At 52.8% G+C, this 16,760-nt stretch overlaps 7 protein-coding genes across 7 annotated transcripts; 5 read left to right on the top strand and 2 right to left on the bottom strand.

Moving 5' to 3' along the window:
- Positions 1-1,045: 1,045 nt before the first annotated feature.
- On the top strand, positions 1,046-5,235 carry QC761_707860 (uncharacterized protein). The gene is made up of 3 exons (XM_062882336.1): positions 1,046-1,701; positions 1,805-3,905; positions 3,962-5,235. Exons 1-3 carry the CDS (start codon positions 1,548-1,550, stop codon positions 4,098-4,100), a joined length of 2,394 nt encoding a protein of 797 aa, XP_062728367.1. The 5' UTR covers positions 1,046-1,547; the 3' UTR covers positions 4,101-5,235.
- Positions 5,236-5,592: 357 nt separating this feature from the next.
- On the top strand, positions 5,593-7,448 carry QC761_707855 (uncharacterized protein; the record flags this gene model as incomplete). The annotated part of the gene is made up of 2 exons (XM_062882335.1): positions 5,593-6,753; positions 6,813-7,448. Exons 1-2 carry the CDS (start codon positions 6,202-6,204, stop codon positions 7,446-7,448), a joined length of 1,188 nt encoding a protein of 395 aa, XP_062728366.1. The 5' UTR covers positions 5,593-6,201.
- A 603-nt stretch (positions 7,449-8,051) lies between these two features.
- QC761_707850 (uncharacterized protein) lies at positions 8,052-9,982 on the bottom strand. Its single transcript, XM_062882334.1, has 2 exons — positions 9,659-9,982; positions 8,052-9,600 (listed from the first exon to the last, which is right to left on the bottom strand). Exons 1-2 carry the CDS (start codon positions 9,775-9,777, stop codon positions 8,391-8,393), a joined length of 1,329 nt encoding a protein of 442 aa, XP_062728365.1. The 5' UTR covers positions 9,778-9,982; the 3' UTR covers positions 8,052-8,390.
- Positions 9,983-10,374: 392 nt separating this feature from the next.
- On the top strand, positions 10,375-11,259 carry CWC21 (RNA-splicing factor; the record flags this gene model as incomplete). The annotated part of the gene is made up of 1 exon (XM_062882333.1): positions 10,375-11,259. One exon carries the CDS (start codon positions 10,375-10,377, stop codon positions 11,257-11,259), a length of 885 nt encoding a protein of 294 aa, XP_062728364.1.
- A 137-nt stretch (positions 11,260-11,396) lies between these two features.
- Positions 11,397-12,984, bottom strand: QC761_707835 (uncharacterized protein). The gene is made up of 2 exons (XM_062882332.1): positions 12,450-12,984; positions 11,397-12,397 (listed from the first exon to the last, which is right to left on the bottom strand). The coding sequence occupies exons 1-2, from the start codon at positions 12,808-12,810 to the stop codon at positions 11,415-11,417; spliced, it is 1,344 nt and encodes a 447-aa protein (XP_062728363.1). The 5' UTR covers positions 12,811-12,984; the 3' UTR covers positions 11,397-11,414.
- Positions 12,985-13,099: 115 nt separating this feature from the next.
- QC761_707830 (uncharacterized protein) lies at positions 13,100-14,824 on the top strand. Its single transcript, XM_062882331.1, has 2 exons — positions 13,100-13,947; positions 14,001-14,824. Exons 1-2 carry the CDS (start codon positions 13,286-13,288, stop codon positions 14,452-14,454), a joined length of 1,116 nt encoding a protein of 371 aa, XP_062728362.1. The 5' UTR covers positions 13,100-13,285; the 3' UTR covers positions 14,455-14,824.
- A 360-nt stretch (positions 14,825-15,184) lies between these two features.
- On the top strand, positions 15,185-16,487 carry TPI1 (triosephosphate isomerase). Its single transcript, XM_062882330.1, has 4 exons — positions 15,185-15,436; positions 15,519-15,589; positions 15,659-16,270; positions 16,324-16,487. Exons 1-4 carry the CDS (start codon positions 15,399-15,401, stop codon positions 16,350-16,352), a joined length of 750 nt encoding a protein of 249 aa, XP_062728361.1. The 5' UTR covers positions 15,185-15,398; the 3' UTR covers positions 16,353-16,487.
- Positions 16,488-16,760: the final 273 nt, after the last annotated feature.

Here is a 16,760-nt window from a genome sequence, read left to right as displayed (position 1 = left end):
GGCGGTCAAGTGACTGCATCATTAGTTTTTCCAGAGGGGAGCTGATTGAAGAAATTAGCTTGGGAGGCCCGTGGGCGAGCAGGTAAGCTGTTGGCTTGATGTAAGGTGAGCTGTGTGAAGAAGCTTGGGTCAATTCTGGACCTGACAAAGAGCACAACAAAATGAGGGGAAGGCGATGGCGATCGATTGGGAACTGGAAACCTGGACCTGAGGTGATTTGCCATCGCCCCGCGACCAGCTCTCTCCCACCACCCCTCCCCCCTCATCGCGCCGGGCTTATTGAATTTCGAGAAGTTCAAGAGAAGCAATTCTGGGTCGGGGGACACACTATCGAAAGAGGCCAAATTTCCGCCAGCCGGCACTGTGCATTCCCAGGTCATTTAATGGGACGTGGCTTCAACGGACGCGTTAACACCTGCGGTCCCAAATGATAGGGCGTGCCGCCTGAGAGCAGTGCCAATCGTTAGGAGACAAAACTTGGCGTGTTACTTGGACGTGACTTGACAGCTCTCCCCATGCCCCGCGGGGCCCCTTTTGTGTCGAGCTGTTGTCCTGTCTGTAAGCGGGAAAGCTGGAAAGCTGGGAAACAAACCCCCCACCTGGGCCGACGGCCGAGTACCTCGTCGTGACCTTCGGCGACAGGTGTCCCTCGGCGGTCAGGTGGCATTCTACTGTGCGGCGGCATCATGAGAGCTCTTACGGACACCGGATGAGGATCCGGAGGGGCTCACCGCTTTCTCGGAGGGCGGTATCGACGGTGGACGGTCTGCATTTTGCGTGATGCTCATTAGGGAAAAGTATCGCTGCGGTTGTGGATTCCCTGAATGATTCCCAACCCCTCGAGAGACTGTGTGGGCCGCCAGGAGTTGCTCGTTCCCGGGCTCAACTGGGAGCGCGAGCCGCTAAGCCTATCCGGGACAAAGCAAAATTATCCACCCTGCTGCTTCACAGGCGAACGAGTTCACTGGGACGGTCTGGGACAGCACCCCCACCTGCATTGGCAGTTTCCCTCCCCCCCTCCACCACCTCCGCAGTCCATTTTTCCCCTCTCGCATCCCTCTCTTTCCTCCTCCCGTCATCAACCTTTCTCGACAACCCCTCCTACTTTTCATCCCCTCGACTCCCCCTCCCCCCCCAAAAGAGGCCCGCCACTTCGTCGCGCCCACTGCACATAATAAACACCACAACTGTCCTCGCACACTGCAGCGGGTTGACCGTTCTCGACTTTCAATCGGCGGATGCCCTTTTAATCACCCCAAATACCGACCTTCATTCCATGACCATACCACAAATGAGCAGCTACACGATTCAAAGTCCAGAAGACACACTTTAAATCCCACGGGAGCGAGAGCGCGCGCGAAAGCGAAGCGAGGAATCTGGAAGGAAGCTAGGCAAAGCGATCTCAACTATCGTTCTGTGACCGTTGTCATTGTCGCCGTCGTCGTCGAGTCCAGCACTGCATCACACCGACCGCCGAGTCATCTTTACCAGAAACAAAGGTACTCGACCTCGACAAGCTGCATCCTGCCACAGATCCACCATACAAGATGCCAGGCGCGAGCGTGGCAGTCATGCCATCAACGGCCACATCTACGCCGGCCTCCCGGAAGACGTCAATCGCGCCAGAAAGAAAGTACAAATGCCAGTTCTGCAACCGAGCTTTTAGCAGAAGCGAGCACAGAAGTAGACATGAACGATCACGTATGTTGTCCTCTCTCTCCCATCTCCATCCCTCCATCCCCCACCCTTGATTCGCATCGTTATCATGACCACCAACAACACAGCCAAGCTGACCACCTCACAGACACCAAGGAGCGGCCGTTCAAGTGCCAAAAGTGTCGCAGTACCTTTGTCAGACGTGATCTTCTCCTCAGACATGACCGTACCGTGCACGCTAAAGATGGCGGTGTTCCTCTTCACAGTGATGGAAAGCGTCGCGGCGGTCCCAAGGCGGCCAGAACTGTCAGCGGCTCTTCCAAGTCGGCGCTTGCGATTGACACGTCAGCTCTGAGTGAGCAGATTGAAGCTAGTAGCGATGGTATTTTTGATGTGGAAACTGCTGCGATGCTTGTTGCTGATATTCAACATAAAGCTCGCGCAGCTGCTCGAGCCAACAGCGAATTTGGTGCCAGCCCAAGCAGCATGACCTTCCCCTCGAACGGGTCCTCGATGTTGGAACCAACCTACACCAACGCTCCTCTCGCTCTGCACCAGTGGGATGGCTTTGTCCCGCAGGACCCCAAGGCGCACTCGATCACTTCGAACGGATCGATGTCGTTTGATGCCCAGAATCCCAACCAGCTTCTCGGCGGCCAGCACGGCAATGGGTTGGCGCCGAATATGCAGGCCATGATCAACTCTCTGCCTCCTTCTGCCGCGGGCACCCCTGCCCCCCAGTCACCGTTTGTGCAGCAGCGCGCCGACAGCCCTGCCGATGGCGCTCAGTCGTCCACCTTCAAGGCGCCCATGATCAACAGTGACGAGGAGAGAAACGTGATTCTAGACAACATTCGTGGCAATGACAGCGAGCACGCTATCCCTGAAGGCTTCCGGGTCCCCAGCCTGTCGTCTCTGAACCGCTACCTGGCCACCTACTTTGGCCTGTTCCACCACCACCTGCCTTTCTTGCACCCCGCTTCGTTTGAGCCCACCCAGGTTTCGCCTGCGCTTCTCTTGGCTGTTCTTTCCATCGGTGCTCTTTATGCCTTTGACCAAGAACAGGCTTACGTGCTCCACATTGGCTCTAAGGTGCTGGTCAACCAGTTCCTCCAGAACAAGGAGAACTTCAGCTCCCGAAAGTGCCCATTGTGGACCATGCAGAGTTCGTTGCTCAACATGATCTTTGCTAGCTGGAGTGGTGACGCCAAGGGTCTCGAGTGGGCCTGCTCCATCAAGGGTCTTCTTGCCAACATGGTCGCTGGGAATCGTTACGAGTTGAAGCTTCGCCAGGAGGCTCGTGGTGGTCGCCTGCCGACCCGTGCTGAGTGGGTTGAGGATGAAGGATGCCGCCGCACCTACTATGCCGTCTACATCTTCTTCGGCCTCCTCACTCTTACGTACAACCACACTCCGGCCATCAGCTTCAACGAGTTTGAGGATCTTCAGCTGCCATCCACCGAGGCCCTCTGGAATCTCAAGGTATCGGAGGATGCCTGGCAAGACCACCTCCGAGCTTCTCCCAGCGTCACCATCATGAAGGCCCATGCTGATCTGTTCCAAGGAGAGGCGCTCAAGTACAGTGCTTTTGCCACTCGTGTCATGATAAACGCGCTCTTCCTCGAAGTCTGGTACCACAAACGCAGCCCCGAGGCCCTGCAGGATGTTCTCACGGAGTACAAGCTTAGGATTGCTTTAGAGACTTGGGAGAAATCTTTGGACCTCTGCGAGCCTGAGACTGTCGCCGTACCCCTCAGTGCGCCTCATAAGGGCCACCCGCTCATCTTCAACGCCAAGGCCATGTTCCGCAATGCTCGCGCTCGTCTCGAGGTGGACCTTAAGGGAGTCCAGGAAGCTCTGCGTTACCACGAATCGTACGAAGTCGCCGCCGCCATGGCCAACGCTCGGGACCGCGTCAAGCGCTCCAGCGAAATGATCAAGGTCATTCAAGAGTGCTACGACTGCATCGAGACTGCGGTGCGCCAGGGCGTTCGCTGGGTTGCCAGAACCTCGCCGACAAATTGGAGCATCGAGCACCCTCTTTGCGGCATGGATCTGATCATCATCCTCAGCTTGTGGCTGTATCGTCTGGAACATGACGAGGAGCAAGCTACTGAGGAAGAGCTGGTCATGTACAACAAGATCCGTGAGCTTCTCGGCAAGGATCTTGATGACCGCTATGTACCGCAGCTGAGCTCGCTGGTAGCCCGTCTCTGGGGTTCCATGCTCGACGAGGTGGTTGTTTGGGGGTATGTATTCTCTTGACGAAAAACTTGTCGACAGATGTGCTAACGTGTTTCTGCAGAATTACTCGCCTCATGGGTGAATCCTTCCGCCTCCACTCTCAAGCTCTCGTCGGCTACGTCGACGATATTGCTGCCTCGTCGAATGTTTCGACACCGTCCATGACCTCTCAGGGCGCGGACGAGGACAGCGTGTACTAAGACCACGACGTCCTGACGACATTTTTCTGCTTTGTTTTTCCTTCCTTTTTCTCGCTCTACTCAGTAATAGGCGGTGGGGTTTCCGGGCATATACCTCTTTGTCGGTTTTTCGCGATGGTCCTTTTTTTTTTCTTTTTTTTCCTTGCATCTCCTTTACACAACAAACATCGCTGGGTATGGGACTCGGCGCGGCGGGGTTGGGTGTTTTTCTACTTGTCATCCTTCGGGTTGCTGCTGCATTTCGCGTCTGCATCGTCATGGTCTAAGCAATATGGGTGGGCAGGGTACGGTTTCGCACATTGGTCCAGTGGGAGGGCCATCGGTCCCGCAAACCTAATATCTGTCACTGTTGGCTGGTCCATGTGGAGGGAATTTGTCTTCTCCGTGTTTCATTAACACCTTTTACCACTTTTAATCTGCCTTCACTGCGGTTGATTTTAGTCGTTTGCTTTTATTACTGTTCAGTTAGTTTAGTCGTTTTTCGTTTTTCTTTTTCTTTTCCTTTCTTTTTCCGTTCTGCGTTTCGGATACCTTGTTCGATATATCGTTTCTTTTTTCTTTTTTGTTTTTTTTTTGTTTTCTCCCTAGTTTTTCTCGCTATCTAATGTCTGTTTCCTAGCTAGTTTTTTCCTTGACATTTTTGTCCCATCTGTTTTTACTCCCTGTACTAGATATGTACGGACGAAAGGAGGGAGGGATATAAGGACGGGCGGCGGCAAGGTGATGGGAGAGGGAATTCGCAAGAGGGAACGGGAGGCATAGGAAGGAGGGAAGGGAAGGGAGGAAAGGCGGATGGGCTTTGAACTTAATCTTGGGTTTTGCGTTGCGGTTGTTTCTTTTCCTTGAGCGTTGATTTTCTGTCTTTTTGCTTGGGGAAGCTCTCCATTAGTGGCACAGAATGCCTACTGAACAAGGGCTGGGTGGGTGGTCGTTATTTCTCGGGACAAGAATGAAAAGAATTCATCAATTTCAAAGGCCTTTTTTCACTCTACTCTACTCTACTTTACTTTCAGTCTTTTTCCCTCGCGTGTTTTGTCAGGTATCCTTGCCTTCTTTTGTGATGGGGGTTTCTTTTTCTTCAAGTGTCCATATGATGTCAATAGGAAAAAGTAGATATTCATCCCTCTGTCAACCACTACTCCCTTGAAGTGAGACATGTCCCCTTTGTATTTATTGGAGCTTTGATCCGAGCGTTCATGGTGTGACGAGGGGGTTATAGGCAACACAGCTCTCCTTTCAGCCCCCGAGTTTGTGTGACTATCATGGCTCTCGCCTGAACCGGAGAAGTCAAAGTGGCGAGGGATAAGGGGATGTGACTTGGCATGGATGGCATTGATATCATCAGCTGCGAGTATCCGTGTTTTCGCTCCGGTGGTTGATATGAACCCACTGGGGGGTGGAAGGAGCTGACGGGTACTGACGGGTACCTGCCTTGGTTTTTGGGAGAGTTGGGAGTACAGGAAGGTGCCATGACGGGTCAGAATTTTCTATGGGGATAACGAGGGGAGGTGCGTAGGGGACTGCTCCTGCTTTGTAGGGAACCGTTCCTGCCTGGGTGTGTTATTGTTTGGGACCTTGCAGCTCCGTGTGTTCTTTGGCTGCCCAACAGTCTGAGGTTGGTCAAGCACGAGATCCTGTCGAGGGGTGCTGCTGCGTTGTCTTGTTTCACTCCCAGGTTTCTTTCCTTGCTTGGTTCTCGGTTTTGTCGGCCCAACTTTCTATTGGGTTGTGGCCTTGCTTGTCTTGGGATTTGAGATCTATCAGATTGAGATTTCGACTTTCTCGTCTGAGCTTGATGGTGCGGTGGGGAGATATCTACACGCCCCTGGTTCAGCTTTCTGTCACCCAGGGTAGGGATCACGCGCCGCCGCCGCCGACGACAACGACAACGACAACGACGACAACAACAGGCCAACGATTGATGAGCGAGGCCAGGACGCCGGCATCGAGAGTCATATCCGAAGGAGATACGCACCTACTGGTAAGATAGTGCTTGTCTGGGGTGGATTGGATAAGCGACGGCATCCACAACGCCTATAGACAGGAGAGCAATAGCCAAAGGGGGAATAGGGGGAGGGAACAAACCACGACAGCAACGAAGATGGCCTTTCTCGCAGGGGTCCTCACCCTCCTACTAGCAACCGCAACCATCCTCACCACGCGCCATCACCACACCATTCCCCTCTCATCAACGCTATCACTTCTAATTCTCACCCCCCTAGCCCTAGCAGACTGCGAATGCGGCTACCTCTCCACCATAGGCGAGCTCCTCCCCAACTCCCACGCCCCTTCTCATCAACAACATCATGCCCTCTTTACCGACCTCATCGAGTCCGACTTCACAAAATTAGTCCCCGAGGGCGAGGGAGAAGCCACCATATCAGCCAACACGGACTGGGTTCGTCAAGCATTCAACCTGAGCGATCAAAGGGCAAGGGGAAAATACGGGGAGATGTTTGCCGTGGAGAATGTGGACGCTGCCGGGAAAGAGGAGGAGGATAAAGGGCTGAAGTTGGTGGTGAGGGGGAGTGTGGTAGAGGATATGGTGCCTGTGGCAGAGATTGATACGAGGAGGTTGGACATGTACTGGGGCACGTTTAGGGCTTCGATGAAAATGACGAAGGAGAGGGGGACTTGTTCGGCGTTTTTTTGGGTAGGAAAACATTGAGAAGCATGGGATGAAATTGTGGACTGACCAACATGATGATGTAGTATTTCAACGACACGCAAGAAATCGACATGGAGTTTTTGTCCAAGGACTTTGACAAGAGCAACGATAGCTATCCGGTTAATCTGGTTTTGCAGTCGAGGGAGGCGGTGTTGAATGGGTATGATTCTGCGGCGACGTCGAACTTTGTCAAGGCTTATTTACCGTTTGATCCGACGGAAGGGTTTCATGAGTATAGGATTGATTATTTGCCTGGGAGGGTGTATTTTTATGTGGATGGGGGGTTGTTAGGGAAGATTGAGGGGGAGGCGGTGCCGAGCTCGGCGGGGCATTTGATTTTGCAGCATTGGAGTAATGGGAATAGGTTGTGGAGTGGGGGGCCGCCGGGGAGGGATGCTGGGTTGGTGGTGAGATATGTCAAGGCGTATTTTAATAGTTCGAGGGAGGAGAGGCAGAGGGATTGGGAGAATAGGTGTAGGGATCCTGGGGCGGAGGGGGCGGTTTGTATGGTGCCGGATGTGTTGCCCACTAATGGGACGGCGGGGGAGTGGTTTTTTATGGAGAGGGGGAACATGACTAATAATCAGACTGTCTGGAGGAGTGAAGGGGGGAGGTGGGAGGGGAGCACAAGGCTGTCGGGGTGGGTAGTGTTGGGAGTGGTGGTTTGGTTTATGCTTTAGGGAAGGGAATCGGGAGGACCAAGACTGTGGGACTGATGTGAGAGATATGGGAGGGGGTTCAATATGATGGGATGAGAAGGATAGAGATGATAAGGGGGGTGGGATAATGTGTAAAGACTTTATGGATGGAGAATAACTTGAAGTATCTTGGCTAGTAGGGGGGGTTGTTAGGTGCTGAAGTTTTGCTGCTGAATAGGATGTATGTTTGAAGATATGGTTCGTTAGACGCCCTGAAAGCTAGTGACTGTTTCTCTTATGAGCTGGAGTGATCAACCGGCGTTGAAGGTTATGGGGTCTGTGGACTATCAGTGGGAACGTTGCATATGCTGTGTTACGATCATTACCTATTTGTGATGACTTGGATGGCCATCTCCTTCGTTCACGCTAAAATACTTCCCAATGGGATAACCATATCTCAAACCAATCCGGTGTAATGCGGTTCTTATTCGCTGAATGTTTTGGTGTCTAGCTCTTTGTTGCTGAGTTGCATTCTACACCCTCCTCTGGGTTCAATTCGGCCCTCTTCTTTTGACTTCTTGTTTCATTCACCTATTTCTCTGGGGCCCGTTGCCTTACCTTGCTGGATTAATAGTTTCCACTGCTTCTTGAGCTTCTGGGTATGTCTTTCTCTCCCGAGATCTTACACCTTCTGAGCCTCTCCTTCTTTCACGCTAAAATATTTCCCACAACGCTCTGCATCACATGTCGATAGCGAGGGCAATGCGTGACATATGTCAATGACCCGATTTGTCGTGTATTTGGACTGGGACCTGACATTCTTTCACGCTAAAATTTCCCCCAAAAAGATTCCTGGCCTTGTTCTAGTGAACATGTACCTGAAGTTTTGTGGGTTGGCGACTGCACCACTTTTCATTCACCCTCGTGATTGTGCCTCAAAGTAGAAAATCAAAGAAGATTGAACTCGTCTACTCCCCTTCAAATTTACACTGACCCGCCTACTTGCTCCCGCGGCTCCTCCGTCACCTCCTCCACCCTCCCCTGCCCTCCCTGCTGAACCCCCTCCCTTCTCCCCCTCTCAAACTCCCTCAAAGTCTCCGCCAACTCCCTCATCCCCCCCCCCTCCCCAGCCTGACTAGCATCCACCACATCCTTCGGCAACTTATGCGCCGAAAACGCCGGGCTCGAGAAGTTATACGCGGCCGGATCATCCTTCTCCACCAACCTCAACTCCGGCCTATCCTCCTCCTCACCTTCCTCATCATCATCACTTTCACCCTCCACCTCACTCCCATCCTGCTCCTGCGTCGACATCGGCCCCCCAATAACCGGCCTTTTAACATTAATCTCAAGCAACTCATCCCACCCAAAAAGAATAGTATCCGTCCTTGGAGCCCAGGGGTTAATATCAATCAGCCTGGCCCTCCCTAAGCGATTGACCTCATCATCGTAGGACGCCTCAGGAATATAAGCATCAAACGAAAAGTCCGCCTCCGGAAACGTAAACTTCAACTTCTTTGTAAACAACTCCCTGATTCGAGACACAATATGCGGCCGCAGACTCCTCAAAAAGGGGTAGTAGTTCGGGTCGCGCTGCGTGATAGCCACCAGGTTTCTGTCCTTGACAAAACACCTGAATTCCAATGACGGCAAAATGTTGAAGTAACTCCTCAGAACCAAGACGGGCTGAAATGGTGGTGACGACTGGGAGGTGGTAGTAGGGGCGCAGTCGTCAAAGGCGTGGTCGAGGTCGTGCGAGATGAAAGAGGAGGACTTGAGGAGGATGTAAATGTCGTTGGCCGAGGTGCACTTTATTGTGTTGGGGTGCCGGGAGATCCAAGTGGCATCTCGTGGGGAGGACCAGTTCAGCTTGGGGGCTACGGAGCCGCCGAGTTGGGCGATGGTGCTCTCGATTTTCTGGTGGAGTTCGGGGAAGCGTTGGTTTGGGGGGAGGCGGGCGGTGGTGGGTTCGTCATCGTCGTCGTCTTCGGAGCCGGATTCATCGCGGGGGTCGCGGGGGGGTGGTGGGAAGTCGGAGGAGGGGTTGGTTGGTTCCCAGTCGTCGTCTTCGTCTTGCTCCTGGTTGGGATCGGAGAAGGGGTCGTCGGCGAGGACTATGCCGTCTTCGTGGATGTAGGAGACGAAGTCGGGGGTGAGGGGGATGATTTCGGAACGGATACAGGATGTGCGATATCTAGGCGCCGTTGTTAATTTCTGGAACCTGGACTGCTTTAATGGTGTGGTATGCGAACTTTGGGAACCAGTAATCGTAAGAACAGTGAAGGATGTGTTCCCTGGTGACAGGAGGGAAGATGATTTCGTCATCTTGGTTTGCGACCGGTTGCGCCGGCTTTCCTTCGATGGCGGGCATGACGTTGGTTGTTTAGTAGACCAGCTGTGGGTGGACAGAAGAAAAGGCCTGAAAATGTTTGATGGTTGTAAGGTTGTGGGTTCAATGTTATAGCTTTCGAGTGTCAAATCGAGTCACTCGTTAGAGTCATAGATGCATGAGATTCTCCAAATCTCCAAATGCGTCCTCAAAAGATGGGTTGCCCCTCAGTCGCATTTACTTTTTGATGGGACATGGTGGGGTTGAGTCACTGACATGACATCGCCAATTGACAGGGGTATGCTCAACGCGCCCCGCATCGCGCTAACGCTGCCGGTTTTCTGCCGGCCGCCAAGATCGCAAAGCTCAGGGGTGCTTTCAACGTCAGCTTGAGACTGAAAAGCTCCTTTTCGTCAACCAAACGATGTTCTCGACCGTTTTTAATTGAGACACGACACTGAGGAGCTCAGATTCAATTTTGAATTACCCACGACTCACCGGGGACTTTAACCTTTCATAATTCCCAAAAGTATCTTCCTCGAAAGCCTTCACCGCCTTCACAACCACCAAGTCACGTCTGGAGCCGCATCTCTTTCCCCTTCTCTCAACCAACAACCTCAACCCAACACAACCCTCACAATGTCCGACAACGTAGGCCTCTCCACTCCCCGCGGCTCAGGCACATCAGGCTACGTCCAGCGCAACCTCGCCCACCCCCACCACCACCAATCCTCCCGCCTCAACCCCTACTCCCGCCCCCCTCCCCCAACTTCCTCCCTCCAAACCCAACGCAAACCCGACCAAGGCCTCCTCGACCACGACCGCAAACGACAGATTGAAGTCAAGGTCTTTGCTCTCCGCGACGAACTTGAAGAAGCAGGGGAATTGACAGAGGAGCAAATCGACGAGAAATGTGACGAGCTAAGAAAGGAACTGAAGAAAGAGGCGGAAAAGGGAGGGGGGACTGGGGTAGGGCCGAGGAGGAATATCAAGAGTTTTCAGGTTCATGAATTGGCAGATGCCAAGATGAAGGAGAGTGAACGGTTGAGGCAGGCGTTGAGAATTAGTAAGGATTATGAGGAGGGGGGGCATTGGAGGAGGCAGGAGGAGAGGAAGAGAGGGGGTATGGGTGAGGGGGTGGTGAGACAGGAGGAGGAGGCTGTGAGAGATAGGGCTCCGCCGAGGGAGAGGGAGAGGAGGAAGGAGAGGGGTGGTGAGAGGGAAAGGGAGGATAGTCGGGAAAGGTACCGGGAGAGGAGCCCGAGTGGAGAGCGGTATAGGGAGCGGAGTGGTAATCGGGAGAGTTATAGGGAGCGGAGTGGTAGTCGGGAGAGGTATAGGGAGAGGAGTGTTAGCCGGGACAGGTATAGGGAGCGGAGTGTCAGTCAGGAGATACCGAAAGGGCGGGATGGTGGCCGGGATAGGTACAGGGAGCGGAGCATTAGCCGGGACAGGTACCCAGAGAGGAGAGGCGGAAGCGATCGGGACGATTATGATGATGAGGACCGTGGGGATAGGCGTTGAGCGGTCAAGAGAATGAAAATTGCTGGCAGATTATGATCGGAGGCGATGTCTTGTCCGGTGAGATTTGGTCTTCAAAGCATGGCGTTTGGAGTTGAATATGAAAGAGATTGAAAGCAAAAAGACAAGGCATCATCAGATGTGGAAGGTAGCAAGACTTATATTGTGATATCAAATCTCTCAGGCTCCCCGGTAAGGTTCTCCAAGTTTGCTATTTTAGAAGGGTAGACCCAAATGGCCAATGTCACCTCCTCAGTCTCTGCATCCTGCTCGACCAGACTCATCCTGGCCCGGTTGCCCCTGATAGCGTTGTGAACCCGCTCAAACTCGTCCTTATCGGCAAACGTGAACGGGCCGCTTGTCCGACCCAGGCCCAGCGTAAGAATGCACCACTCCCAGATCACCCTCACATCAACAGGATCCTCCTTGAACTCCTTGGGGCTGTATTTCTCCGGATTCTCGTACTTCATCAACAAATCCACCACCATCTGCCTGAACGCCTTAACGTTGCCCATCTTGGCGCCTGATACCAGCAAAACCTCCCTGTACTTGTTCTCCTCGGCTGTTTTCCCCAACTCTACCATTCTCGCATGATCAACCAGCGCGGGGATATGTCGGAGGTCTGCGGCGGCGATGACGAACGCATCGCGTGCCTTTGCAGTCTGACCCTTTCTCCTGTAAAGCCGACCCAGGTTGTAGTAGCAGGACTTTTCGTAGGAGAACCGGAGGGGGCGGCCGGGGACTTCCTTGGTGTCCCCATCGGAGACGAAGTCGCCTGGTACGAGGGGGGGCAGGATACCGGTGCCCTTCTCAGCGGCGATGACGGCCTGCTCGAAGAAACGAAGCGCGGCGTCTTGGTCGTCTTCTCGCAGGGCGATGAGGCCTTGGACTGTGAGGATGTCGGGGTCTCTGCTGGTTCGGGAGAGGAGCCTGAAGCGGGCGCTGATGTCGCGAAAGGGTGGCTTGAGACGGGCGTCGAAGAAGTCGCTTATTTGGGAGAGGAAGAACATCACGGAGACGGTGGAGGGGTGGTAGCCTAGGGAGGAGGCGGTGGATAGCATGTGGATGCATAGTTTGTGATCGCTTAGGGGCCAGAGGCTGATGGCTGCGTAATGAAGCACGATGGGCTCGATTCCGAATTCTGTGGTGGGGTGTTAGTATTTGCTTATGGCTTCTTCTTTTGAGATGCATACCACTTTGTAACCTTGGCTGCCAGGAGTCGTTACTGTGAATTGCAATGGAACAGTATGAGCGTACCGCTTTATACATCTGCTCAGAGGTAATTTCTGGGGGAATCCGTCGAGCGATCGCTCTTTCACTTAAACGATCCCATACATCCATAGAAGGGATGTCCTCGTCTGTGAAAAGAAGTTTTGGATTGGCATCCTCCCGCTTAGCTAGGCGGTATCGAATCTGGCGAACTTGTTGTTTATGGTGTCTGGGAAGTGGTGGTATATGTGTCCGGCTAGAAGCCCCAACTAGTATCCGCTGTAATGGTCTTGCCGCTGCTAGAAAGGCTCGTGGCATCATGATGGATGTAACGGGGAGAGCCATGGTGAGTGAGTGAGCTTCAATGAGGCTGGTGAGTTTAGGTAGTGGTGATGAAGAACTTGTATTCTATTGTAAGCAAGAAGAATTGGAAAACAACCTAAATCTCTTGAAATGAGAGGCAAGCACAACAGGTGCTGCAAATAGTAACAGTGGTTGTGTCGTGGTGTTGAGAAGTTCATCATTAGTTATGAAGCAGGGGTCCGGAAATGTGGGTCCACCAGACAGGAGAAAGCTGGCCAATCAGGTGCCAGTGCGCAAAGGAAAAAAAGTTTAGAGTGTGAACGGCTGTCTGCTTCTTTTCTGAGAACTGATTCCTTTAATAAACAGCAACAACCTCACCCTCGACGTTTCGCCTTTTTATACACTCATCTTTTGACGAGATTGACTTCCAGAAAACTTACCTTCTAAGATAAACCCAGCCAACGTCAAACTCACTTCAGCCACCACTCAAAATCACAATCTTGGCATTGAAAAGAAAATGGCACGGGAAACGACCAACACTAAGCAGGCCGCCAAACCTGTGGCTGATGTCATTGAGCTATCATCAGACTCTGAGCCAGAGACGGTCGAGACTAAGCCTCAGCAAATCCCATCTGTCGAAAACGCGTCACAGGAGAAGCCAGCTCACACAGGTGATTATGAGCAACCGCTCCTAAAGGTCGTCGGCATCAAGTACAAGACAGACAAGACTGAGAATCAGCCACAACAAGACATGAACTCCACACCGTTAAGCTCAAAAATGACTCTCCGGTCCAAGGGGACTGGCTCAGCTAAGCACAAGCATGTCAGCATTGAGATTCCACTGCCATCATCATCCTTGTTGCGGAAAAAGGCTAGCGGTGATGATGAGAGCGGAGAGGAGAGCGGCCACGAGGTTTTTAAGACACCAATGGAGCGCAGACACATCACATTCAACGACAGTGACCAGGAGGATTTTGTCACCCCCAGCGAGGCACCAAGGAGAAACCCCTTGGAACTCCAGATCAAGGCCGAGACTGCGAAGGAAGAAGCTGCCAAGGAAGAAGATGAGGAGGAATCAGAGGACGAGTCGGATGACGAGGCCCCAGAGGCTGTTTCGACGCGCGTTGCTGAAGCTCAGACCACCAAGGCTGCTGAAGCTGCTGCGAAAGCTGTTGAAGAGTATGTCACAACTCAATTTTACAGAATGTTCGACTTGCTAACTTTATACACAGACAAGAAGCTGCCGCAAAGCGGAAGAGACAAGAGCGTGATGCGTTCCTCAAGCAGCAGGCTAAGGAGAGAAAGCAGGCCAAGAAGCCGGTTGTAGAAGCTGACTCGGAGGATGAGCTGGAAGAGCCAACGCCAGCTCCGGTTGAAAAGAGGAAGCGGGAGGTGCCTAAACTTTTACCTCTGGACCTTTTGGAGTCCGATGACGAGGACGATGAGTCTCATGAAGATAATTCTGGCGCAAACAACAAGAGGAGAAAGGTAGACCAGGTGGCTGCACTTCTCCGTGGACCCAAGCTTCCTCGCGATCAACGGGTGGGATCAACCGTGTATCGCGTCGAGGTAAAACGAGGCAGCGAGAAACTTGCGCCCAAGGCCAAGAAGCAGTCTATCAACGCGAAGGAGGCTCTTCTCAAAAGAAACCGGACACCTCAGCGGAGACCAGGTTTCAGGCGCTAAATCAAAGCACGGCGGCGAAGGGGACAAAAGTTGAGGCAGGTTGACATGCTTGACATATGGATGGAGGACCCGGCAGGGCAACGAACCGGTAGTCCGGTCTTGTCCGGCCGTTGTGGAGACCCAATAGCCGGTGTCCAGTAACGGAGACTAGAATGAGTTCTTGGCACCGGTGATGACGGAATACCATGACGCCCCTGGTTTTTCTAAAGCCGGAGGACTCATGACAATCACACGGAAAAGTAGAAAGCAGACCAGCTGGTGGTGAGAGGTTGAGAGGCAAGGGCTCGGTCAGATAACATATGCGGCAGCGAGTGCCGTGCGTACATAATAGAGATGACACCAAAAATAAATTTGGCTGCATGTTCCCAACACTATGGACTTCAAAAGGCTCATCCCGTGTGACATCAACTTTTTGTGAGACCCTGCCGGTAATGGGGGAAACGCGGACGTAACGGGAGTGAGCACACAGGGGACAAAATACCAGGTATTGAAGTACCTCAAAGCCATCAAAGCCATATAGAGACCGCTCACATATGGTTAATGGGTATGAGATATGGGATGGTGATGCCTCCATGGAATCCAATGGTCCTCAGATCAGAATCTATCTAGCATCCGTATCTGCTGGTTCCTGCCGATGAAATCATGTACAACGCTCCTGAATTGCTCGTCCACGGCGTGGTGGGCTGTTTGGAGCTGGTTCTTGCACCAAGGGCCCCCGCAGCTTCCAAGCATCCCCGCCGGGTTCCATCCCACCTTCAGACGATCCTGGAACCCCCCCCCCCTGTCAAGCTTAGCTTCAAATACCCTCACCTCCCGTCAGCTCTCAACAACGCTCCCTCAACAACCACAGCACTCTCGAGATACCCTAAAAGACGCATTTTTCTTTGCATCAAGCTACACTTTATACCCAAACGCCAGTAGTCAATACACAACAATCGCCCAACATGGCTCGCAAGTTCTTCGTCGGCGGCAACTTCAAGATGTAGGTTCAACTACCCCGCCATATCCCCCAAAACCCCGCCGTGCGAGAGAGAGAGCTCGGAGACTGATCGGACCACACATAGGAATGGCACCAAGGAGTCCATCAAGGCCATCATCAAGAACCTCAACCAGGCTCAATTGGACCCCAACGTTGGTATGTCACTGCTTTTGTCTTAGCTGGCACGCGCTCTCCGTTTGCGAAGTTAGCTAATCCCTGCCGTAGAAGTCGTCATCGCCCCATCCCACCTCTACCTCCCCATCGCCGTCGATGCCGTCACCGCCAGCACCGTCTCCGTCTCGGCCCAGAACGTCTACGCCAAGCCCAACGGCGCCCACACCGGCGAGGTCTCGGTCTCCCAGCTTAAGGATCTCGGCCTGAACTGGACCATCACCGGCCACTCGGAGCGCAGAGCCGGCGGCGAGTCTGACGAGAATGTCGCCGACAAGACCAAGGCTGCCATTGACGGTGGTCTCAGCGTGATTTGGTGCTGCGGTGAGTCCCTTGAGGAGCGCGAGGCTGGCAACACTGTTGCTGTTGTCGAGAAGCAGCTCGCTGCTCTTGCCGCCAAGCTCTCTGGGGATGACTGGAAGAAGATTGTCATTGCCTATGAGCCTATCTGGGCTATTGGTACTGGCAAGGTTGCCACCACTGAGCAGGCCCAGGAGGTGCATGCTGCTATCCGCAAGTGGCTCAAGGCCAAGGTTTCCGACGCTGTTGCTGACGAGACCCGTATTTTGTATGGTGGCTCGGTCACTGCTAAGAACAGCAAGGACTTGGCTAAGCAGCCGGATATTGATGGTTTCCTTGTTGGCGGTGCCAGCTTGAAGCCCGAGTGTAAGTTACTCCTGCTCATCGCGGAGAAGTTTTATGCTGACAATTCTCAACAGTCGTCGACATCATCAACTCCAACCAGTGAGCGCGCGGCACTGTCCGTTTTATTGGGAATTAGCGTGGGCTTATACGGGATTTTTAGGACTAAAAAGGAGCTGGCGAGGATATAGATGAGTGTGATGGAAGATCGCTACTCTACCTACTCTATGACAAATACCAATTTTAACTGTCTAAATACTTGCCAAGGCACGTGAGAGACCTGCCTAACCTGATAATGGTGCTTGAAGACTCCATCGGTGTGTGGCCTCGCCATAATATGTCTTTTCAAGGTAGAACTATGCCTATCCATCGTTTCCATAACCCTATTGATACCTCAACGTAGATATCCAGGATGGATTTACATGTATTGAAGGCACAAATATACATGATGTCGTCCTGCCGAGGCACTAATATATTGTGTTTGTTCAGACCCTATTCCATCATGTCCTATGCG

Source organism: Podospora bellae-mahoneyi, chromosome 7 (genome assembly GCF_035222275.1).
Source record: "Podospora bellae-mahoneyi strain CBS 112042 chromosome 7, whole genome shotgun sequence".
Lineage (NCBI taxonomy): Eukaryota > Fungi > Ascomycota > Sordariomycetes > Sordariales > Podosporaceae > Podospora > Podospora bellae-mahoneyi.
This window is presented reverse-complemented; position numbering and strand designations above follow the sequence as displayed.

Excerpts from the sequence above, each read along its gene's own strand:
- QC761_707860 (XM_062882336.1), top strand. The coding sequence starts at position 1,548 with ATGCCAGGCGCGAGCGTGGCAGTCATGCCATCAACGGCCACATCTACG. Across the intron at positions 1,702-1,804 it reads AAGTAGACATGAACGATCAC|ACACCAAGGAGCGGCCGTTC; the intron begins GTATGTTGTCCT and ends ACCACCTCACAG. Across the intron at positions 3,906-3,961 it reads GACGAGGTGGTTGTTTGGGG|AATTACTCGCCTCATGGGTG; the intron begins GTATGTATTCTC and ends GTGTTTCTGCAG.
- QC761_707850 (XM_062882334.1), bottom strand. The coding sequence starts at position 9,777 with ATGCCCGCCATCGAAGGAAAGCCGGCGCAACCGGTCGCAAACCAAGAT. Across the intron at positions 9,601-9,658 it reads TACGATTACTGGTTCCCAAA|ATATCGCACATCCTGTATCC; the intron begins GTTCGCATACCA and ends AACGGCGCCTAG.
- QC761_707835 (XM_062882332.1), bottom strand. The coding sequence starts at position 12,810 with ATGGCTCTCCCCGTTACATCCATCATGATGCCACGAGCCTTTCTAGCA. Across the intron at positions 12,398-12,449 it reads GCAGCCAAGGTTACAAAGTG|AATTCGGAATCGAGCCCATC; the intron begins GTATGCATCTCA and ends ACCCCACCACAG.
- QC761_707830 (XM_062882331.1), top strand. The coding sequence starts at position 13,286 with ATGGCACGGGAAACGACCAACACTAAGCAGGCCGCCAAACCTGTGGCT. Across the intron at positions 13,948-14,000 it reads GCTGCGAAAGCTGTTGAAGA|ACAAGAAGCTGCCGCAAAGC; the intron begins GTATGTCACAAC and ends CTTTATACACAG.
- TPI1 (XM_062882330.1), top strand. The coding sequence starts at position 15,399 with ATGGCTCGCAAGTTCTTCGTCGGCGGCAACTTCAAGAT. Across the intron at positions 15,437-15,518 it reads GTCGGCGGCAACTTCAAGAT|GAATGGCACCAAGGAGTCCA; the intron begins GTAGGTTCAACT and ends GACCACACATAG. Across the intron at positions 15,590-15,658 it reads TCAATTGGACCCCAACGTTG|AAGTCGTCATCGCCCCATCC; the intron begins GTATGTCACTGC and ends TCCCTGCCGTAG.